A 22939-nucleotide genomic window follows, 5' to 3' on the forward strand; every position below is an offset into this window, starting at 1 on the left:
CTTTGGCGCTGCAATAGATCAATTGCAGCGAAATTTATCCTTGCTATATCATTAAAAAACACTGCAATAGCCAGCCAACAACAGCAGCGCTACAGTTGGTTCGTTGCTTTTGTAACTTTTTGCAACACTTAAAATCGCTGCAATTGATCTATAGCCGCTGCAATTGATGTACCTCAAAAGCAACATATCATTTTAGCGCTGCTTTTGTTACTTTTTACAGCGAGTTTGGTACTATTTGCAGCGAGTTTTAAACGCTGGAAATACTCAATTACAAAATAAAAAAAAAAAAATACTACTGAAACTGTAGTAGTTTTTTTACACTTACATATAATCTGCAAGATATTCATACATTCATACAAATCCACTTGCACACTGTTTCAACTAACAACTGTCTATTCCTTACAAGTCAAATGGAGCTCTTACATGAATCATATGTTCAGTACATAATTGATATACAACAAGTAGAAATATGTTCAGTACATAGGCAAGCAGAAACTTCAATATAAGATAGAGGAACTTCCATATTGTAGAAAGATAAATCAGGATAAACAACCGACTTCCCATCAGAATATATCACCTCAACTGGCTCAATTTCAAACTTTCTTTCACAATATTCTGAGAAGGTCGTCACCTAAGAGAACAGATAAAAACCTTTCAATCATCAGCTATAAATCAGAATTACAATCTGAAACAACTGGGAATTTCTTGATTACCACTGTGTTTAAAACTATCTTTGCTTTTGTCAGATCAGTAGCAGTGCATTCAATGAACACATTCTTCGTCTTAAGAGTGATTGCTGAATGTGCACCATTGATAATTGGGGGTAAAGACAAAACAGTTCTGCATCAAGAATAGAATTTTGCATTAAGAATAGAATTTTCAGGGGAAGAAAAAAGAAAGAAATGAAACACTAAACACCAAGCAGAAATAAAATCTATTTGGAAATAAAGAGTTTTGAAAATTCTCTTAGACTTTTTTCCCTCAATCCAAACTTCTTGACACCAAAATACAATCCCAAAAATAAATTTCATAAGAAAAACGTCTTACTTCCATGCCAAACAAAAATCAAAACTCAAAAACAATTGCATAATACTTGCCAGTACTCTCAGTAAAAGGAACAATATGAACTCAACATCTTCCAATCAAATAAAGCTCCAATAACTTGACACAAAATAGAGTAAATTGATAGAAGGGTAAATAAATAACAATAACTAAATGATTGGCAGGTAAAAGAGACAAGAATATTTATAATTTCATAAACATTAAAGATTCATACCTTTTGTAGTCATATATCACAGGGAACACTGGTGAGTTCTAATATTGCATCCTCCCTGTTCTTCTCAAGGCCAGAAAGAAAGATTGCATCCTGATCAGTAAAACTATTAATATAACCAACATATGATCTTACTCCAATCACCCCACATGTTGAGGGTGATTGGAGTAAGATCATATGAGTGATTCAATGGATCTTTTGTTCTAATAAAAAAAGGAGTTCAGAAAAACACTCTTTGAACAAGAAACATACAGAAAAATGAACCAGCAATTGGAAGAAGTTTTGATACTATATTTGATATATATATATATATATATATATATATATTTGGGTATATATATATATATATTTGGGTATGATTACTATGAATGGAAAACAGTGGCCTTTTGAAACAACATATAGCTACTGAAAAACAAAAGGCTGAAATTTTAAGTGATTTAGGTATTAAATCTACTGATTTATTGCTGATTTATTTCCTCTGCTGCAGAATGAAATTATTTTCTACTTTGCTTCTATTTGGGATCAATTATCTAGCTACTGAACAGGTTTAATCATGAGCATATGAGGGGATTAAATGGTGGAGTGCTGTGTAAGAAGAAATGAAGAAATTCTTAGTAGAACTTAAGAAAACAGTAAGAGAATTCACAATAGGAATTTGACACAGAGTTGTGTAGATCTTTCTAGATCTCTTGTGCTTCTGGTTTGTGCCTTCTATTGGTACTTCGATTATGCTTGTGTGAAGTATATATTATGCATATTTGTAAGATGGTAACATTTAAGAGAGAGAGAGAGAGATATATATATATATATATATATATATGAATGTTATTACATTGATTAAAAGTTGTATAAGGACAATCTGTTGGATAAATCACAAACAAAGTAAGCAAGATCCCTTTTTAAACCAAATATGGTAGGGATGCAGCATGATCCAAGTGAAAGTTGGAAGCAGAAGGATCACTTTAGGTTAAACAAAGACAAGAAACTATACATTACATCAACATTGTTGGAAGAAAAATACAACTGTTCCTTTTTTTTATAAGTAAAATACAACTTTTCCTATTGATAAGTCAATGAAGGAAAATTGCAGAAGAGAAAACCAGTGAAGATATAATGGACGAACTCTTGGAGAGAAATTAACCAAATTGAAATTCCTTGACTCCCTAAAGTAAGGGAAAGAAAGGAGCACAATTATAAAGTACTGCAATCTCAATCAACCAAATGGAGTGATATTAAAGTACTTTTCACAATCTCAAAATACTCGAAACTAAAGCTGACAAGGCAGAAAATCATCTCACCTCTTCAAGCAGTAGATAGCATGAATTCTTCATGTTTCTACCTTCCCTCTACTTGGTTACACACCTAACTACATATTTAAGCAGCGAAACAAGAAACATTAAAAAAGCATGAGACTCTTGCAAAACATAATGAGGCTACCAATTTCACCAAGTCAAGCTGGCTTTTAAGAAACAAATTGACCAATAGCTACAGGATCAGCATGTCAACCAAAATGCTGGTGACTTGGCTTCGATGTGGCTATATTAACAGAATGATTGATTTGATCAAAGTTAAAAGTTTAGGGAGTAAAAAGTTAAAAATTAAAGTTCAGGGATTAATCTATTTAATGGGCAAACCACAATGGCTATTTTAGTATTTAACTTTAAAATGAAATATTGATAAAGAAAACTTTGAGGCACCGTAAGCTAAAAGCCTTGTCAAACACAAAAGTGTGGTAGCTACACTTACTAAGAGTACATGAATTACGTCTGAAAGGCAAGCTCTGAAAATATCCAATCATGACAGTCTCAAGAAGATTGTTCCAACAAGCTGAGATTCTTATTTTCAGCAATTCCATTGCCATACATTAACCATTAAAAGAAAGACATTGACAAAAAAAATAGAAGAAAGAAAAGAATATCAGTACACTATCTGTCACTAGAGGCCACCAAAACACCTGGACAAAATCCACAACACAGTATACACAACTGGACACAAACAACTACACAATCTACAATATTTATTTACACAATCTACTCAAGCAATTTTCAAGAATAGATAAATGGATAGTTTGAAGTCAACTCCCAAAAATATTAATCTATCTGCATGCTCATAGATAAAGTGCTCTGCAAAACCTCATAGTTCCAAGCAATACAAACAAGAAGAATTTTTACTTCAGTGACTTTAGGTAATTGAAGTATAAGTAGTGAAAAGTTTACCTACTGCGTCCCTTAATTTTAAGAAACTAAAGGCTTAGTATGATAAATAATTTTTAAGGAATGAAAACAGATAAATCTCAATTCTTTGGATTAGTGAAATAAAGTGCTCAAGTCTCTTCACTTAAGCTTGTATGATAAATAGTTTTACATACATGAGCTAAACCATAATTGATGAGGTGTCACTCTATCATGTATATCCCACACAATAATTATTTCCAATTATATAAATGACAATATACTAGCTTCATATGTTATTTATCACTGTTTAATTCTCAATAAATCTAATGTTACTTACTAGCTAGTATATTGTTTAATTATATAAACAATATACTAGCAGTACTACAGACAGTAGTCTTCATTTCATATTATAATTATCATTTACCTTCCATTTAGTGGTAGCCTAACCAATAAATTAGAGTAAATCATTTGGTATGATAATTCAGCTAGGTGAGCACTTATGACATGAATTTAGGGATTTTGATGGTTCATTTCTTTAAACGCCATATTATGGAACAAGGCCATAACTTTTTTTCATTTCACTGAGAGATAGACATGCAGTCTGTTGTGGGGGTAAAGGGGGCTTTTTCTGTATACAATATCAGTTACATTCTCGATGGATAAAGAGACCAAGTAGGGATTTCAAGCAAAAATCAGTCAATCGGAGGACACACAAATTAAAACTATCACCCAAAAATTATGAACATCCGTATACCCACATCAACACTTAGCCAAAATGCAGACATATATATATAAATCGAGCAAGAAAGGAGATGATTTTAGATTCAAACATCTATCAATAGTCTAGAAACAAAAAGCTACCATATTTGTAAAGCAACGAGCGCGGGTGAAGAGGGAGAGAGAGAGAGAGAGAGAGAGAGCAAAGATACCTGTGGTGACGGAATGGGGTAACCCAAGAGTCGGGCTCAACAACGTCAACTTCAACTTCAAGGTAGAAATCGGTGTGAAAATCACTCCGATAGTAATCACCCACAAACAGAGCTCGTATGGGGAGGAAACGATGAATGTAACTTCCGCGGAAGGAAAATGAAGTGGAGGAAAGAATCTAGGGTTTGGGACGTAGTCGACGAGGGAGGTTATCCAAGCCATGATTCTCAAGGTGGGTGACCTGGGCATTGATGATTCTGAGAAATGGTAAGAACGTCGAAGTGGAGGAGAAGGGTACTCGGTAACAGAGTGGGCATATAATTTCGGGGGGAAAAATTAAAGTGCTCTTGCGATTTGGCGCCCGGACACAATAGCAACGAGATTATCCCGCTGCAACAAAACTTTCCCTATTACAAAGCATATTTTCGCTGCTCTTAAGTAATAAATCGCTGCAAAAAATTAAAGTTGATGCGCCCCAGCTTTAAATCGTAAATTGATGCGAAAACATTGCAACGAGTTTAATTTCGCTGTAAAAAATTACCTATTGCAGCGATTTTAATCGCAACAAAATAAAAAACGCTGCAAAATGTCATATTTCTTGTAGTGTGTAGATGATTTAAGGAAAGTTTATTCAAATTTGAGAATAAAAATGAAGATAAATAAGTCATTACTGGTGCTCTTACCCATTTACCATACGAACAAAAGTTCATAAATAAAAAAATTAAAAAAAAAAGTAAAATTTATTAGATTGTAAATTTAATACGTAATATCTATGAAGCCAGATTTCTTATTGGATTGTAATTGCAGAAAACATACACATAACTTGGGATGCAAAAAGCTCCGCCGTTGATCAAACAGATTGCACGAGCGCAACGAAGATAAGTACGTACCAAACATGATGGAGTACCAAAAATTGTTCATTTTAAGATCTGGCTCATCTTTAAAACATCATGAAAATTGAAGAGCATCACGGTTCATGTTCAAGAAAAGTTACACGATTCCATAATATTCAACATTTGCTTGAATCTTAAACTCTGATTTTTTAAAAAAAAAAAAAAAAAACATAATCTTATAATTAATCAGATAGCATATATATATGCGCAACGATAAATTTGTGAAAAAATTAAGCAATTTAAATAGTGAAAATTGAAAAATACCCTAGCTAGTTAGCTGCTCGTCCAAACATGCCGACAATTTCTCCAATGGCGGATCATGTGTGGTGTATATATATTTACTTGCATGTACATGACCCAGACCCACTGTTTGAGCAGAGAAATTGGAATTTGTTTGGAAAGAAGATAACAATTGCCAATACAGCCATGTAGCCACTGGATCTGTCAGCGGGAAGCAACTCCATATATATATATATATATATATACACACCCATATACAAGGAAAGCTCCCAAAAAGCCATTAAATTTGGGAGGGCCCCTACGCTATATATTTGAGAATGTCTTTGTGACTTTCAAAAAAAAGAAAAAAGAGAGACGCACATGTTTCTGTCTTTGCTGCCTGTTCTTAACACAGATTTTGTGCGGCAAGATGCACCTCTTCGTGACTTAATAAAAAAAATATATATACAGTGACGACACCTGCACGTCCATGGTGTGAGTTTATAGAGATCGAGTACGACAGTTATGATGTAACTAGCTAGGGTTAGTGTACATGCACGTGTTTTCATAACTTTGATTGTTTTAAAGTGGCAATGCCAAAACCATATCGACTTTCTACGCGTAAACAAAGTTTCACACGTTTGAGAGCTGGAGAAAGCTGGTTTCTCCCGAATTCGACATCCCTACGGCTCGAGGTAAAGGAAAACAACTTATTTTCCTACACTACAAAAGTTCTCATCTAAAGTTTAGATTCTAAACGTTAATAAAGTTTTCATGTTTGGGAACATTATGTTCTTAGATATTTTTCAGACTATTTTATTAATAATTAAAAACAATTCATTACTATTTAAAAATTATTGGATACTATTTACAAATAATTTAAAAGAAAAATAATATTTATAATTTTAGAATGCTTACATTAAAAAATTATTTTTTTAATGACGGATCTCATTTTTTTTTTTTATAAATGAGTATGCATGACTTGCGTATTTTAAAACTGTATATAACATTCCTCAATCTAAGATACTCTTTTTACCAACATTAATCTTATACGGTCAAACACAAGAATATTGGCTATTCTAAACGATTTTGTAATTAGTCATTAATCTTCAACGATGTACGTCCATTTTATAACGTCATCAAAATTACTTACATAAACATTAAAAACATTTTACTCGGCAAAAACTAATAAGATTTATATAAATATAAATATATATATTTTCCAAAACTATTATCTTCGTATAAAAACTTTAATTAGTACGATCTTTTGACTATGGGATTTTGTGATATGGGCATTCCAATCTATCTATTCTTTTAGACTTTGTACCTATGTATCATCTGCATGTTGGTCGTAAACTAATATTCGAGACAATTTTAAGTAAGATCTCAATAAAAGCTTAGACCACATCTAGAAGTATATTCAAAGATCGAACTAATCAATATTATAATCCAATTCATTGAAATATCATTAATAAGCGGCAAGAGTTTCTCACTTACAAACACTATAAAATATCATTTGCCTACTACTAAATCCAGAGTATTAAATAAATTTATATAAATATGCTAAAACCTTACTTAAAAAATGTAAGTAATCTTATTTTATGTATTCTCACTCAACTATTGGGTAAGTTTTGAAAAACATTTAGTCACGATTTGGATTGAAATAGATTCTTGACATATTTCATATCATTATTATAATTTTTATAAATTTTAATATAAAATATAATAAATAATTAAATTTTTTTAAAATTTAAAATAATATATAATAATATTAAAAAATAATATTTTATTTAATTTTTAACTTTAATTTAAACTAATCTCATTTTAATGAACAAACCTAACCTTATTTTGAAGCAGTTTGTTTGTTTGTTCTACGTGGGACATAGGAGACCGAGGGAAGTGCCGTTGTGACCAAGGCTATTCCTGTATTTAAATAAATAAATAAATAAAAACATGATTGGACTCGGAATCTGCATGTTTCTGAAAAAAATATTTGAGAAATTTGGTACAACTTTAGGTAAATGTTCAGTGACATGACGTGCTTTATACAGTAAGATGTCATACGTACGGCTCCTCTGAAAGTGGCCAGCCTGCACTGTAAGAAGCGTTCAGAACTCCATGAGTGGGTTCTCAGAGCCATCACCATGAACATAACCCTTAAGTACTAGCTCGCTATGACACATCAAACCTAATAGTGTGGCTGCTGCAACCATCTACACGCAAATCTGTTATTTAAAACAAGGAAAAGAAGGCACAACTGCCTGATAATTAATTGGAGACCTCAAGTAGTGTCCTGGTTTAGGTGGGTCATGGAAAACCCAATTCTGAAATCACTCATAAAACTTGCTTTGGGTACAATGCATGGTCACAACTAGGCCTAAAACTTACTTTTGCTTCAAACTTTAGCAGCAGCAGCTAGCTAGAGATCCAAGCCCAGCCTTTGACTTGCAAGAGCACATCTAACCTCTGCTAGACCGACCCTAGAATTCACCAAATCGAACTCCATCCACAAGTTCTGCTGATGATGGTGACCAATCAGGAAAGCTTCCATGCCCAACAAGTCCGAGTTCCCAAATGTGAAACAATACACCGATTTACCACCCCTCACCATTTCCGGTACCCGATACATTAACCTCTCTCCCGATACCACCATTTCGGCCCCTCGGAACATTAAGGTCACTGCTGGTAACTGGGGCAAACTCCTTCCACTAGAGGGGACTCCGAAGCACAAGTCCATCGCTCCTTGAAAAACGAAATTGGGGTCATCCAAAGGACTCAGTATTCCCTTCGTTTGTTCAATGAACTCGTTCTTCAAAGCGGTGTAAACCGGGCCCAGTAGGAAAGTGAACTGAGTGCCCGAATCGACCATGGTCTGACCTGCCCCGGTATGATCCGGTACAAAGACGGATTTCGGAAGTGCCAAAATTTTAGCCGACACTTTAATACCTTCAAGCTGAACCGTGTAAGCTACCCGATCAAAATACGGTAACGGGTCTGAGATTTGAACCAGAGGGGTGTAGTTCAAGTGTCGGAGCCAAGTGAAACTCGCTTCACCGAAAAGCAAAACACCTGACGAGTCACTGCCCGATATGCAATACGAGAATTTCGGGAGACCCATTTGGCTGATAAACGACAAAGACCCCCGGTTCAGGCCCATCAATCCGGTGGTCTTGGAATCCTCTTCGGAGTTGGAACTGAAACCGGAATCCATGCACCCAAATATCGTACCTGGTCGGGACGAATTTCCAATATAGAACGTCTCGGACGCGAGGTTGCCTTCATTGGACGAGGCGTCCGCGTAGGAGACAGTCGCGTGGCAGAGCTTATTCGGGTCGCAGGATACAGGTTGGAGTAGGGTCTTGGTACGTGTTTTGCAGGCGAGCGAGGAGCATGGGATTGGAGAGTAGGAAGAAGATAGAAGTGGGTTGAATATGGAGTGCAAGTTTGGGTTTTTTTTGCAGTGAAGCCACGAGAGTTCACTCCCCGTGTCGAGGACCATGGTAACTCTCTGTGGGGGCGAGCCTACGGTGAGTGAGACTGTTAGGGTCACGTTGTGGTGGAAAGGGAGTTTGTCTGGAGGTTTTCGTGCAGAACCAGGTGAGAGTAGCGTCTGGACTTTGAGGGGCAATACGACTGTTCCATGTGTTGCAGAAACAGAGCGCTGCTGCAGTTCGTTTATCATGATCAACAACCGCAGAAGAAGAAGGCGAAGCAGCGATTGAAGAAAAGCCATGGTGGAAGAAAATATAGAAGGAGAGAAAAAAATATACGGAAATGTGACAACTCTTGAGAATGTGGGGATGTATGTTTCTGGTTTCTTTCGTCTTTTGGGCTAGAAAGCAATTTGGTGGGAGTGAAATTATCAGAGGTAGGGAACTCTGTTGGTTTGCAACACTCACGGATCGAAGCTCATAATTTTTATTTCGGTGAGAGCCGAGAGGTATAGCCTTTTTTTTAAAACGAAAAGCACTGAGATCATGTAGAAATTTGTAACAAAAAGATAATAAAGTACTCTCTGGACGGGCTGGCTTTGCTAAGATGGTTAACTTTGGGTCACTCCTAATTGAATTATTCTTCTTATTTTTTAGAATATATTATTAAAATTATTTTTTTAATTTTATATATTAACTTTTACAATAAGTGATCTATCAATTTATTTATTTTTTATATTATTTAAATAATATTTTTATTTTTTTAAAATATTTCCTTTCTATTAATAAATTTACAATATCCATATATTTTTTTATATTTGAAATATAATTTTATATACAATGTAAAATAATTCAGTCCTATATACATAAAACAAAAAATATATACACCAAATAAAATCAAAATATGAAAAAATTGGTTTAAAAATATTTCTAATATATTTTTTAGAAGAAAATAAAATATATGTGTTTTAAATTATGAACATTAAAAAGAATTTGCTTACATGGTAAAAATCAAAGTAGAAGAAAATGAAATAAAAATAATTTAAAAATGTTTAAATGATAAAAAGTAACCAGCTACATACCCGCCACATGTAACAGATACTGTAGCTAAATGTATTTTATATTTCATTTTATATAATTGGATAAAACTTTTAGAGTAATTCTTCAAATAATATACATTTTTTATATAATATAAAAGTCATTAGGAGTGCTCTGAAGCGGCCGAGATTGGCTTACTGCCTTCTTACATTAATCAACGTATTGTTTATGAGAGTTAAAAAAATAGATGAAAGTTAGAAGAGAATAAATAAATAAAATAAAATTATTAGACTGAAGAATAAAAAGATATAGATTGTGATTTATGGTGTAAAGTTAAAACAGAATCGATGATTTTTCAGTTAAAACTCATCTAAACACTGTCTTGCCCGATGTGAATGCGAGTTTTTTGGCTTAGTTTTAAGAGTAACTACATGCATTAAAAAAACCATCTCATCAAACAATACTTACAAAATAATATTAATTGATATGATACAGAGGGTGAGTGTAATAATATTTCCTTATCATGCGGCGTCGTATGAAAGAGGTGATATTTGTTTTTTCATATGAGTAAATAAATTACAGTTACATGCATGGTTTGGTGGAAAAGCGCCAAATCGGACGTGCCTTTGACATGAGTTGATTGGTCATTCAAAAGTGAATTACGTGACTGATATTGATCGTGCCAACGTGGTCCATGATATTTTCAACCATAATTTTTTTTTTTTTTTTTCTTCCAATCTCGCTCTGTCTTGTAGCCTGTGTTACGGCTGAAAACTGATCGGATCGGCGTAGTTTTGGTCCCAAATCGACGCCGCATCAACGTCTCTTATGAGAGTTTAGAACTGTCTGAAACCGGTTGAGAATTGTCTAAAATCGGTATAGATTGGAGGAGAGAAAACCAATATTTCTCGATCTCAATGCTTTGCGGTTCGATTCTTCAATTTATTATCGATGTCTCTGTGACGGAGGAGATATGCCGTGTCATTTGCCATGAGAGTTTAGAAGAAAGTTGTTAAAACGAGAAAACGACGGGAACTGATAAGAAGAAGACGCGGGAAAGAAGAGGGATGGGGGGTTTTATTAATCAATTTTGAAATGGTAACGTTTGACTATTGACGTTCTAATTTTTATTTTATTTTTTAACTTCTAGGCTCCAAAACAACTCCGGTTCATTTATTTAAGTTAAATAATACCGTTTCATTTACATATATTTTGAAAAAAATGTATATACAAATGATCGGCCGATTCAGTGATTTTTTCTAATTCAAACTAATGCTGAACCGGCGTACATCGATTTTCATATATTCCGGTTGCACCCCAATCGTTTCCTATAAGTTTCAACCAATTCCGTGCCTCGAAGGCCTGTCTGAGTTGGAGCCGATCGATTTTCTCGATTTCTATACAACCCTAACTTGTGTAGCTAAACATCTTTCCTGCCTTTTATATGTTTAGACAATGAAAATGTTTCATCTCAATTTATTACATTATATATTTTTTTAAATTTTTATATAAAATATAATAAATAATTTATTTTTAAAAAAATTTTAAAATAATAATATTAAGAATTAACATTTTAAAAATATTTTATTCAAATTTCATGTAAAATTATCTCATCTTGTTATCCAAACTATACCTTAGTCTTTACATGTATGGATGCTTCAATCATGGAATTAATATGAAGTGATTATTCACAATTAGGGCTAGGCAAAACTTCCCTAGGCTCTTATTTCGGTTGATATCCATTTCGATTTTGATTTCGACTGAATTGAAAATTTTGATATTTGGAGTTGAAATCAGATTTACTTCAAAAAAATTAATCGGTCTGAGTCGGAGCTGGTCAGTTTTCTCGATTCCTATATAGTCCTAGCTTGTATAGCTAAACATCTTTACTACCTTTTATATGTTTAGATAATGAAAATATTTCATCTCAATTTATTATATTATATATTTTTTTAAATTATCATATAAAATATAATAAAAATTTTATTTTTTAAAAAAATTTTAAAATAATACTAATATTAAAAATTAATATTTTAAAAATATTTTATTTAAATTTTATTTAAAATCATTCCATCTTATTATCCAAACTACACCTTAATCTGGATACTTCAACCATGGAAGATGAAGTGATTATTCACAATTAACCTTAAAAAGCTGTACATCAGTATTGGAACATATCGAAGACTCAATTTCGTAACGAACTAACGATACTGTCGAGTGAAATTATAAATATTTCACTTTATAATACCAAAGAGACGTGGCATTTTAAAGAAAAGAGAAAAAAATGTCCCTCTCGAAGGTAGTCTGATACAGCTAGGCTGTTGGGGACAAAAATTGATACTTTTTATGAAAACCCGGGAGGTTCCATGGGCCTGAAGAGACGAGAGACTTTTGTTTTATGTCTTGACACCACAAAATTATATATAATTGACTTGTTAAATCAATTATATTGGTGAGTTGTGACAACTACTTTAAATAATCCACAAACGCACAAGTTCTCGACTCTCTTCTCTGCGTGGGAGCCGCTGCCTCCCCGAGTTCCAATCTGTCAATTCCTCACAATTTTGAGACTTTCTGAAATCTGGGCTTCTCTTTTGATCCATAAACGTTCCAATATGTCTCGAATTTAGGCGTCATTAACCGATAATAATTGTGACTATTAGAGAAAGCTTTTCTTTGTGGTGTAACGTTCAACCTCGGTCGGGTATCCATATCATAAAGCGCCAAACCCTTTTTTACATGTTTTTTTAATCTCAAACTACAAATCAACATCAAACTAATAGTAGAATTCCTCTGTCAAAGATCCTTTATTTTAATTGGCAATGCTTTAATTTTTTACTAAGAGAACTAGAGATTGAATCCTCCTCTTCCATGCATTAAAAAATAAATAAAATAGTAGAATTCCTCTATATCGATTGGAAAAAAAATTATTAGAATTATTTTAAATGAAGTGCGAGTAAAATACATGGCGCCATTGGCCTTATTTTCACAGTTATTTATTTGATTATATATGCACTAAATAGAGTATTGATTACACAATTCAAATGAGATGAGATTAGATATTCTCTTAAAAGTTAAATAAAATATTATTATAATATTAATTTTATTTTAAAATTTACAAAAATTAAATTATTTATTATATTTTATATAAAAACTTATAAAAATTATAATAATAATATGAAATGAGATGAAATAGTTTGAATTTAGGTATTCAAACCAGGCTTAAGTTGTGTAAATTCAATCTTTTGTTCTCTTTTTCTGAAAAAAATAAAAAATTTAATTCTGTCGATTCGTCCAATTGCACGACAAAAGCTAATGTTTAAATAGTTAAATTCCAAATGGTTAAACTATAGACAGCTGGGGCACTAGAATGTTAACAAGGATGTTTTTGTCTACTCATTTCACGTGTAGAAAGTTACAACGAGATCCCCACCTCGCCTATTTCACCATCTATCTCAATCAGAATATTTATGACATGTACCATTGGCCTTGTTTTCACAATTATGAAGTAGGGATTCTACGTAGCAAACATAGGCTTTCACGGACCTATCTGTAGGTACATTTTGATGCCTTTCGGTGCCAGAAGTATTGCTCTACCTCTACTCCAAGAGTTGATCTTTAGTGTTCAACTCCAGCCACCCACGTCTCTCTGTTACCACCCATCAAATGGTAATGCCAGTTTGTCAATTTATATAGTTACCCACAGCCTACAATTAGATGAGGACAGCCTAAATGTTTGAGAATTTTCCTGTCTGATAAAAATTAAGGAGCATGGAAAATTCTAATTTATGATTTTATAAACAGTCCTTTTTTTGCTGAATAATGGGTCTAAGATTTGGTTTTTTAAGATCATCTTCTCCTTTGTGCTGTCTTCACAATCATAAGCAACGTTGCACGTAACTTGCTTTAGATTTCAGAACTTTTCATATTATAAAAAAATAAAAAAAAATGAAAAAATGTGTTGAGAAGTCAGGACTTGGTGTGCGTGCTTCCACAATCCGAGACAGCATTGAGAAAGACTTTGACGAAGAGTTTGAATTTGGTTTCTGGCTATCTTTTTTGCGGTTATGAACTTTGTATAATTGGAGCAATCATAGAGTTCCGGTAAATATTAAGAACTCTATGATTGCTCCAATTATACAAAGGCCAAACACGTCAACTTGAAAGGGCAGTAAATCAGTGATGTTTGATGAATTTCACGAACGTAAAGCTATTTTCCAAGACATAAATATCTGGATTGCAAATATTGAGTCAAGTACCAATGACTTGGTGCTGCAAAAAGCCGAGGCCTTTGACTTGACGGTTTTAAAAAAAACTCCTCAAAAGGAATAGATTTCTTTGCGAAGGAATAGGCCTCAAAGAAAGTTCATGAAACATGCTCAATTAAGCCTAATAGAAATTCAATAACTTTTTTTTTATTTTTTTGGAGAAAGAAAGAGTGACAGAAACACAGAAGATGACATATCCAAGCTAACAACCTAAAATTCATGGAACAAACAGATATAGATACAGTTGAAGGTAGGTATTTCTAATTCAAGTACAATTTGCAGAGGCAATTATGATACACACAAAAGTAAGTTCTTCCCAGCACAGTTTCATTTCTTCCGCTCTCCCTCGTTCACAGACTTACAATTTGCAAAGGTATTATGGGTCATGTACCTCAGCACAGTTTCACAGTTCCTCATCCTGCTGCTGCTCCTCTTCCTTGTTGTTTTATGCTTATAAGAGTAGTCTATTATTAACTGCACACTTTACCATCGAGTAAAAAACCAAGAAAAACTGCGCCATTTCCCGTTTCACATGTATTATAACCCACAAGTTCCCTGATCCGGCCCCCATTATCCCTCTATGATCTATCGCTGATTACAGTAAAGTCAAAGTTCAGACCTTTATCCTTCTCGCAACTAATTTCACCACTCCCTCATCCCACCATTAACATCCATGGACCAAGTCCTGCGCCTCCGCACTGCCATCATCGAATTATAACGCGAAGACGCTGATCTTGATCTCCTGGCTGCTCGAGTTACCGAATTAGAACTGGATCTGGAACCTGAGCCCGAAGAATCGATTCCCCGGAAGCACGCGATCAGATTGCGAATCATCCGGCCAAATCCTCCACTCTCCCTCCCTCTACTGGCCCCCGCCGTCCACGAAATCCTCCTCCCCGGTGCACCACCGTTGTTCAACCCTCCATAGCCCTGCGTGTGCACCTCCGGAAGCTCCCGCTCACCGCCTCTAGGTCTACCTCCAGAAAACCTACCCACTGCAAACCCACCACCAGGAAGCCGCCATATCGTCAGCCCGAAATTCTCGTCCGAGTTCGAAGCCAGAGTCTGCCTATTCTCGCTGCGGTCAGACTCCGCCACCGTGTTCTCAGTATCTGGAGGCAGCTGTTGGCGGCAGACTGGGCATGAATTTCGAATCAAAAGCCACGGGAGAATGCAGTCCGAATGGTATATGTGCTTGCAGGGCATTTCACGGGCCTCAGATCCCAATTCGAATTGTTCTTTACACACGGCGCAGTGTGGCTCCACGGACAGGTGAATGTCTCCTATTTCGATGGTGGGCATTGACTCGATGGCAGATTTCGAAGCCGGGGAGTGCTCAAGGCGTGCGGAGCCATTTAGTCCAATCCGAGAGAGCTGGTCGAGGAGGCGATCGAACCCGGAGCCAAATAGAAACTCTGACATGCTCGGAGGCAATGGTCTCAGCCCGGACCCACCGCGATCATCATAATAAAGCCCAAAGCCACGACTCTCTCCACCGCCGACGCGGATGCCCTCCGAAGGTCCACGAAGCACGATAACAGGGTTGAAGGGGGAGACTTCCTCGCCGGTCTCCCGGATCCTAGGAAGCGTGTGGCCCAAGTTCTCGTTAGGATTGCCAGAGCGGTGGTCAATCATTAACATCGCGGCCGCAGGGAGCCTCCTGCGCCGCGTGTCCACGTGGGCGGTCCGTTGCGTGCTATCGATGGCTTCCACGAACCCGCTATGGCAATCGGAGCACACGAGGGACGATAATTGGTTGGAAACTCTGACGAAGCGGGTACATCTGTAGCACCAATACGACACCGTTGCAGGCATAGGCATCTGGATTCCAACGCCGATGACACAAACAGCCGAATCCACAAGCTTTTCCCTTCGAATCCAAACCCAAACCCAAACCGACAGAGTTGAAATTTTCTAACCAAGCAAACCCTTGAATTCCCTGACAAGAATTAACACTCACGGGGAATAGAGAGAGGAGGTGGTGATTGAGAGAGAGATGAAAACGAATGGGAGAGAGAGGAGAAAATGAAGAAAGAGAAAATTATAAAAATAAATAAATAAATAAATGAAAGGAAGAACAAAGGGTGGCGAAATCGCGTGGTCATCTGTTGACGTGTCACGGAGGGTACGGGCGAGCAGTGGTGGTTTAGAGCGTAGACGGTTCAGGCTCTGTTTCGGAGCCAGATTTCCAACGGATTCGTTTGGAGCCGTTTGTTCCTTTAGGCTTCTAGATTCATTGAAGAGCGAGGCGGTTGCGTATTCGGTTGGTTGGTTGGTTTGTTCTGAATCCTAGCGGATAGTTCCCACGGGATTTTGAGAGGGACAGTATATTTGTTTCTTTTTGTTTTTTGTTTTTCAAAAGTTATTTTTATTGTTTACAGCTATTACAATTTATTGTAAATATTAATATATAGAAAATCATAGTTAAACTGTTTCGCAAATCAAATTAACGCAAATTTGTAAAAACAATATTTTATTCTTTATTTCATTATTTTTAATTGATGTGCATTTTAAGTATATTGAATTCAATTGATTGACTATTAAAAACGTTAAAAATGTATCATATCCTTTAGTATAATTAAAAATATCATTATTATTTTTTTAAATAATTTTTCTAATATTAATAGCTTAACAACGCTTAGAATTTATGAAGAGGACAAAGAAATTTGGTTGGCACTTTTTTCGTTTTCCACTTGAATTGGTCAACTTCATGAAATAAATAACAAGTGGCTTTTAAATATTTCAGCCTTTTCAGAGTTCGGAAACGTAATCCAAATCGTTTTGATCCAATGGAGAGATATCAATAAGAATGTTCCTCATGATATGATCTCTTTCTTTTCGAGTGGTGATCGTAAAATTTCGTGTAGTTTTGATCTGTAGGCTAGCTGAAACACCCAAGCAACATGTAGGTATGATGAAATGTTGTGGGAAAATGTCAAAGCTACAGCTCAGCATGCCAAAAGAAAAGCAAATCTCAATGGATAGAATAGAAAATAAATTCATGAGAGATAAGTACGTACTTCCAATTCCTACCTAATCCGTCTACCAACCTCATGTCCGGAACCAAACTGTCTCGGCCTAGGTAATAGCTAGTGCCACGTGGTTTACAGATATTTCAAATTATCTTACGTAATATCATTTTCACATTTAAACATATTTAAATATAAATATTTTGTAATTTCAACTTTTTTATTTTTTTATTTAATCATGATTTAATCATTATAATTTTTTTAAATTAAAAAAAAAAACATAAAAATAAAAATTATTTTGAAAAATCATATTTTAACTATCTTTTAATTTTATAATTTTTTATTTAATTTTTTCTCTCATTTTTTAAAACTCTATAAAAATTTTAACTCAAATTATTTTATTGCTATTCATAAATTATATTATTGTTAAGATTATAATTTTTCATCTCATCTCATCTGTCCAACCAAACAAAGTGAGGGTTGATTTTTTAGATATAAACGTACATGTATAACATATTGTTTTTAAGTTTAGTTTGTTTTCATGTATACGTGTATATATGATTTTTTTCACTTTATAGAAACTGAAAGATTGTGTTTGGGTTTGGTTTGATTTCATACATATACATATGATTTATTTAATCAATATGTAGAGAGTCAAACATCTTCAGGTTGGTGTGTGCGTTTGTCAATTGTTTTCCGTCATTTTTGTTGCCGGTACGCCGTGGGTATCGTTCAGTTTGATCTCCCGGTCGTGTTTATTGCTTGTAGTTTTTCTAATCGGTTATTTTGAGTGTGTGTTAAGTTGAGATTAAATAAATACAAAACCTGTGAAAGAGATAAGCTCAATGAAAAGTACCGTAAAAAGACATCAACCGGTAGTCGGCAAAAGCAAGAAGGAAGACAAAACAAAATACTGTTCATGTGTGATTCGCAATTATTTAATAGAATTAGATATATATATATATATATATTTTTTCTCATTTACAATTACTCTAAAAAACAAATCTCCAAAAATTTTACGACCAAGTTATATTTTTAACTGTTAAAGGAATCTCAAGCCGGTATCATTACTAGAAAAATTATACTCAACAATCCTTCATCACACATCTGGTAAGAAAAAAAAATATAAAAGAATTCATCTCACCAAGTATTTGGTGCACGGTAGAATAATTCTTTTTACTATTAAGATTTATTTTAGTTCCCGAACCCTTTAGGTTGTGCTTGGTCTGAGACTACTTCATTACTATTTATAAATAATTTATATTCACTATTTTTTCTTTAATTTCATCAATTATTTCTTCTCTTTTGGGTAATGAAAAGCATCTATAACTAGATACGCAGCTTAGCCCACGCCCGTCCCGGCCATATAAATGTCCGCGACTTTTTGGGCTACCCAACTGCTTGAATTTATCTGGTTCAGTTGGGCTCATATATATCGGGCTTGTTCCGAACGCTAACGGGTTGCATATGGATCCCACTCACCCCCCAATCATTGCGACAATTGCAGGATATAATTAATCATGGAGAAGCTGCGCCCATATATAGTATGTCAAGGAGGAACTTAAAAGATATATAAAAGGATATAATCTTTATCTTTTCAACTAGTTCAACAACACGGATATATAACTAACATTAACGGTCGTAATAGACAAATATTAGGCAGTTTCATACATTATTTTACAATTGCATGCGGAAACAATAATCCCCATCCCCGGCACCAACCTAACCACAAACAAAACAAAACAAAAACAAATAAAGACATCAACTTTATCCTCACAATATTATGAATAAACGGCTTGAAGATGCTCACCCACCTTCTTAACCTGATCAACGAACGAAATATAAGATACAGTTCCATCATTTCCGGCCAACACCCTATACTTGTCCTTTCTAGTAAAGTTCGTGCACTCAAACCCTAGCGTAGCAGCCAAGATCCTTTGCACATAATTTGCAACATCATGCGGACTTTTCCCAGAGGAACATGTCGCTTCGATTGGTAACTGGTTCAAGAACGTTACCTCATAGATAGGCCTAGGGTTCATGAAGAAGAAAACCGGGTCCAGTGCTTTCCAACCCCTGGCCGTCGTTGCATGGAAGAACCCAACGCGATAATTCATGGCCACTGGGACAATTCGATCGGTTAGCTCAGCAAATAGTGCACTAAACCTCAAAAGGAAGGGTTCCCTGCATGTTGTTCCTTCGGGGCAAACCACCAGGTCTCCTTTGCTTAATTGTCGCTTAATTTTCTCTGCGTCCGTCTCCCGGATTCGTGTTAACCTAACAGTGGGTATTGGCGAGAGGATCTCAGATAATCGAGAAATGGAGTATGTCACTGCTGGGGTTTTACGTCGGAGCACGGTGGAGAGTACCACGGGGTCCATTAGGCTCCGGTGGGTGCACACAAATAGAACCCCAGAGTTTCCACCAGATACAGGCGGGGGTGGTTTTCCCTTGACAATAACCTTGCCACCAAATACCCGAGACACGTAAGGAATGGCCCACATTGGTAGAATCAAGCCCACAACAATGCGGATTATTGCAAGCAAGATGCCTAAGGGCATCCACAAGAGGATTAGGAAGGCAATGAGCGGTGTTGGGCGCTTGACTAGGCGGCCATCATGAAAGATCACTGGGAGCGGGGGAAGAACCTGTTGGTCATGCTTTTGATCGGCGATCAATCGTGGGTAGTGCATTTGTTCCTGCATAGAAACCATGGTTACATACTACTTCGTATTAACATACGTCACGTCCATAAAGGATTTGTCAGTAGTGTTTACGTACGTACTTTAGAGAAAATATCTAGCTACTTACATTGCACAGCGATAAGAATGAAGAACCAGTAGCTGTAGGTCTTCCCAATCCTAAGTTTGGTGGTTCACCAACAAACAGCTTAGCCACTCGATCAGAGAGAGGACGAATATCATCCTCGACGAGGCCCGTTGCGAACCCAAACCGATTCACAACAAGTTCGCTTCCAATAACCCCATCAGCTCGCAGATGCTCCTTCGCAAACCTCTCCACCATAATCCTCGGTGTCTTAGTCACCACAACTCTCTTTTCGTGAGAGCTGAAGACTTTCCATGCCTCCATATCAATTTCATCCATGTAAAACTTGGGCAATACTGCCCTCGACACTGATTCGATCTCGGATTCACGAACACCCACGACTGCAACAAATATCATGAGCTTGAGCCCGGCGTCCGCCATGCCCATCACGTGCAGTAAGCGAATCACAGGCCATAATATCAATAACATCGCAAACCTAATCAAGCCCGAGGCCTCGAATGCGACTAACATGAAGTAGGAGAAGGGATCTGGGTTGTTCAGAAGGGTGCCTTCGAGCTCCGCAACAACGGACGTCTGCGCTGGGGCCTTTTCCATTTCTCTTCTTACCCTCGTTTTTTTTTTTCTTTGTTCGAGATTCTTGTGTTAAGAATGTTGGGAACTTGGGCGAGGGGTGACAATGGGTTTTATGGTTACGAACTTTCAGTATTGATCTATTTTGACTGATCTCTAATGTGGAAATATTGGGCAGTTCATCGGTTTACAACTACCCCTTTTATATCCTTTTTGGACAACGCCTCCCTCTCTCTCTGAATGGGTATGCCTGCAAGAGATTAAAGCATTATACGCCACGTACATTTCTTTACAAATATAGACTACTTCAGTCCAACAACTTAGCCTAATTAATTTAGCGCTGGGACTTTCGTAATTCGTATAAGGTCCGTGTACGTACACCTAAAAATGGGTCTAACTCGAACCTTTAGGTTACTTACTACTGTTAACTTGAGCCTTAGGTGATGTTATTCCACCGTGCGTATGTGAATTTTCTACCACAAAAAGTTTGTGACGTTGTTGCATGGGAAACTCTCGGAAATTTTTTCATGGTTTTTTTTCCTGTTTTGCTTTTGGTGCGTGGTTTTGTCATTTGTGATCACTACAAGTTTTGGTTGCATTTATTAGTTATACTCTCTCTCTCTCTCTCTCTCTCTCTCTCTCTCTCTCTCTCTCTCTCTCTCTCTCTCTCTCTCTCTCCCCCCTTAATTTGGTTCAATAAGTCATGAGGTTATTGCTAATGCTCTTAATTACTTGCATGCTAGGATATATATATATATATATATATCCAAGTTTGTAATTGAGAGGACTAGGGCCATAGAATCAGTAGTACGTACACATGACCTGCTTAAATTATAGTGTTATGGATAACACGATAAGCCCCAGATAATTGTTAATTAAGGATCATGAATATTTCTCATTGTATTAAATTTGTTGGAATAACTTCATGCATCGATCACATTATAATATCCGGTCATCCTCAAACGCGGAATATATTGCTCCAACAAGAAAACGGATCATCATCATCATGGGCTATTGTATGTAATACACACACATATTAACAATCAAATGTAACTAAATCTTTCTCATTAATTAATTCAAGCAGTCTCACTTGAAAGAGAGTTTCATTTTGTCAACTTTTATATATATTCCGATCGAATAGCTTGTTCACATTCAAAATAAAAAAAAAAACAATGATTAAAATTGCTTACAAGCAACCTTAAATTTCTTATGCTGTGTTTACAAGTCTAATCATGGATCTATATATATTTTTCTAAACCAACAAAAGTGGTCGATATATTTCAAAGTAGGTTAGAACTCCCAGCTAAATTATTGGGTTCTCGAAGCTTATGGGTATCATGGGAAAGCTTGGAATAATTAATAGGAGCATTAAAGTAGCTAGCTGGTTTAATTACCAACTTGTTTGCCTTAAATTAGCACTGATTTCCTTGACGATCGTTTGCTCAACCTCCTGATTGGTAAAACATGACTAGTTTGTTCAAATGTACGGTATGCTAGCTATCTATTTCGTTTTATCAGGCAAAGGCCAAAATTTTCTTTTGGGTAGGTGAGGTTGGTTTGATTTTGACGATTAAAAGCTTTTGCAAATGCTGTTTTTGTGTAATAAGTTATAAAGATGGGCTTTTATGTTCACGTCCAATGGAAGTTGTTACGTTGGTCGCTCCGTCTTCTAGTTATTTTTTTATGAAAAAAAAGTTATAAAGATGGATATGACGCAACATTTTATAATGTTCCTTCAAACTTTTTAGTTAACATCCAGCAGAAAGAGCAATTTTACAGTGCCTAGTTGTCTATTTGATCAGTATTTCTATGGTGTGTATATATATATATATATATATAGAGAGAGAGAGAGAGAGAGAGAGAGAGAGAGAGAGAGATTCATGCAGTTTGCAACATTGTCAATAAGTAATGTGTATGACCGACATCAGTTATTAATTTGTTCGAATTAACTAAGTTATTTAAACTTTGATTTATCACTGTATACGTCTAGCTAGGACAGGCTTGCTCTTTCACTGGCCTGTCTAATCACTATATATAAGAAAAGGCTACTTTGCAGCCTAACAGAGATATAAAACCAGAGTTGCATTTTATTTATTTGATAAAATTCCACAAAGAAGAAATCAAACTGAAAGAATTCATTTCATGATTCGCATTTCCTTGATACAGTAATACCAACACAGTGCACTATTTATAGACTGATTTAGTCTATATTCCAGATAGAAATAAAAGAATTCGGTTACAAGAAAATTTTAAGATTATTCCACACTATTCTAGCACGTCCTCTATGTAAGTTTGTTGTGAATTTATTGCAAAAGATTCCTTTGATGCTGAGTCACTATTTGCTCTATTAGCCCCTCAAGTCAAGCGGCATAGGCAGTGTGGTAAGACTT

General features: G+C 35.6%; 3 protein-coding genes and 1 long non-coding RNA gene across 4 annotated transcripts; all 4 read right to left on the reverse strand.

The window, feature by feature from the left end:
* Nucleotides 1–325: 325 nt before the first annotated feature.
* LOC122295541 lies at nucleotides 326–4974 on the reverse strand. The gene is made up of 5 exons (XR_006238153.1): nucleotides 4377–4974; nucleotides 2572–2639; nucleotides 1277–1336; nucleotides 714–840; nucleotides 326–631 (listed from the first exon to the last, which is right to left on the reverse strand). It is a non-coding gene; the product is annotated as an uncharacterized LOC122295541 (long non-coding RNA).
* A 2483-nt stretch (nucleotides 4975–7457) lies between these two features.
* Nucleotides 7458–9447, reverse strand: LOC122301420 (aspartic proteinase PCS1-like). Its single transcript, XM_043112773.1, has one exon. The coding sequence runs from the start codon at nucleotides 9217–9219 to the stop codon at nucleotides 7906–7908; it is 1314 nt and encodes a 437-aa protein (XP_042968707.1). The 5' UTR covers nucleotides 9220–9447; the 3' UTR covers nucleotides 7458–7905.
* Nucleotides 9448–14394: 4947 nt separating this feature from the next.
* Nucleotides 14395–16449, reverse strand: LOC122301421 (probable E3 ubiquitin-protein ligase RHC2A). Its single transcript, XM_043112775.1, has one exon. The coding sequence runs from the start codon at nucleotides 16042–16044 to the stop codon at nucleotides 14866–14868; it is 1179 nt and encodes a 392-aa protein (XP_042968709.1). The 5' UTR covers nucleotides 16045–16449; the 3' UTR covers nucleotides 14395–14865.
* A 2285-nt stretch (nucleotides 16450–18734) lies between these two features.
* LOC122301422 (glycerol-3-phosphate acyltransferase 5-like) lies at nucleotides 18735–20728 on the reverse strand. The gene is made up of 2 exons (XM_043112776.1): nucleotides 20004–20728; nucleotides 18735–19891 (listed from the first exon to the last, which is right to left on the reverse strand). Exons 1-2 carry the CDS (start codon nucleotides 20571–20573, stop codon nucleotides 18974–18976), a joined length of 1488 nt encoding a protein of 495 aa, XP_042968710.1. The 5' UTR covers nucleotides 20574–20728; the 3' UTR covers nucleotides 18735–18973.
* Between the last annotated feature and the right edge of the window lie 2211 nt (nucleotides 20729–22939).

The sequence above is a fragment of the Carya illinoinensis genome, chromosome 2, assembly GCF_018687715.1.
Source record: "Carya illinoinensis cultivar Pawnee chromosome 2, C.illinoinensisPawnee_v1, whole genome shotgun sequence".
Classification (NCBI taxonomy): Eukaryota; Viridiplantae; Streptophyta; class Magnoliopsida; order Fagales; family Juglandaceae; genus Carya; species Carya illinoinensis.

Bases quoted from the DNA above. Each gene is read 5' to 3' on its own strand.
- LOC122301420 (XM_043112773.1), bottom strand. From the start codon at position 9,219: ATGGCTTTTCTTCAATCGCTGCTTCGCCTTCTTCTTCTGCGGTTGTTG.
- LOC122301421 (XM_043112775.1), bottom strand. From the start codon at position 16,044: ATGCCTATGCCTGCAACGGTGTCGTATTGGTGCTACAGATGTACCCGC.
- LOC122301422 (XM_043112776.1), bottom strand. From the start codon at position 20,573: ATGGAAAAGGCCCCAGCGCAGACGTCCGTTGTTGCGGAGCTCGAAGGC. The intron at 19,892-20,003 runs GTAAGTAGCTAG...GTTTCTATGCAG, and splicing joins CATTCTTATCGCTGTGCAAT to GAACAAATGCACTACCCACG.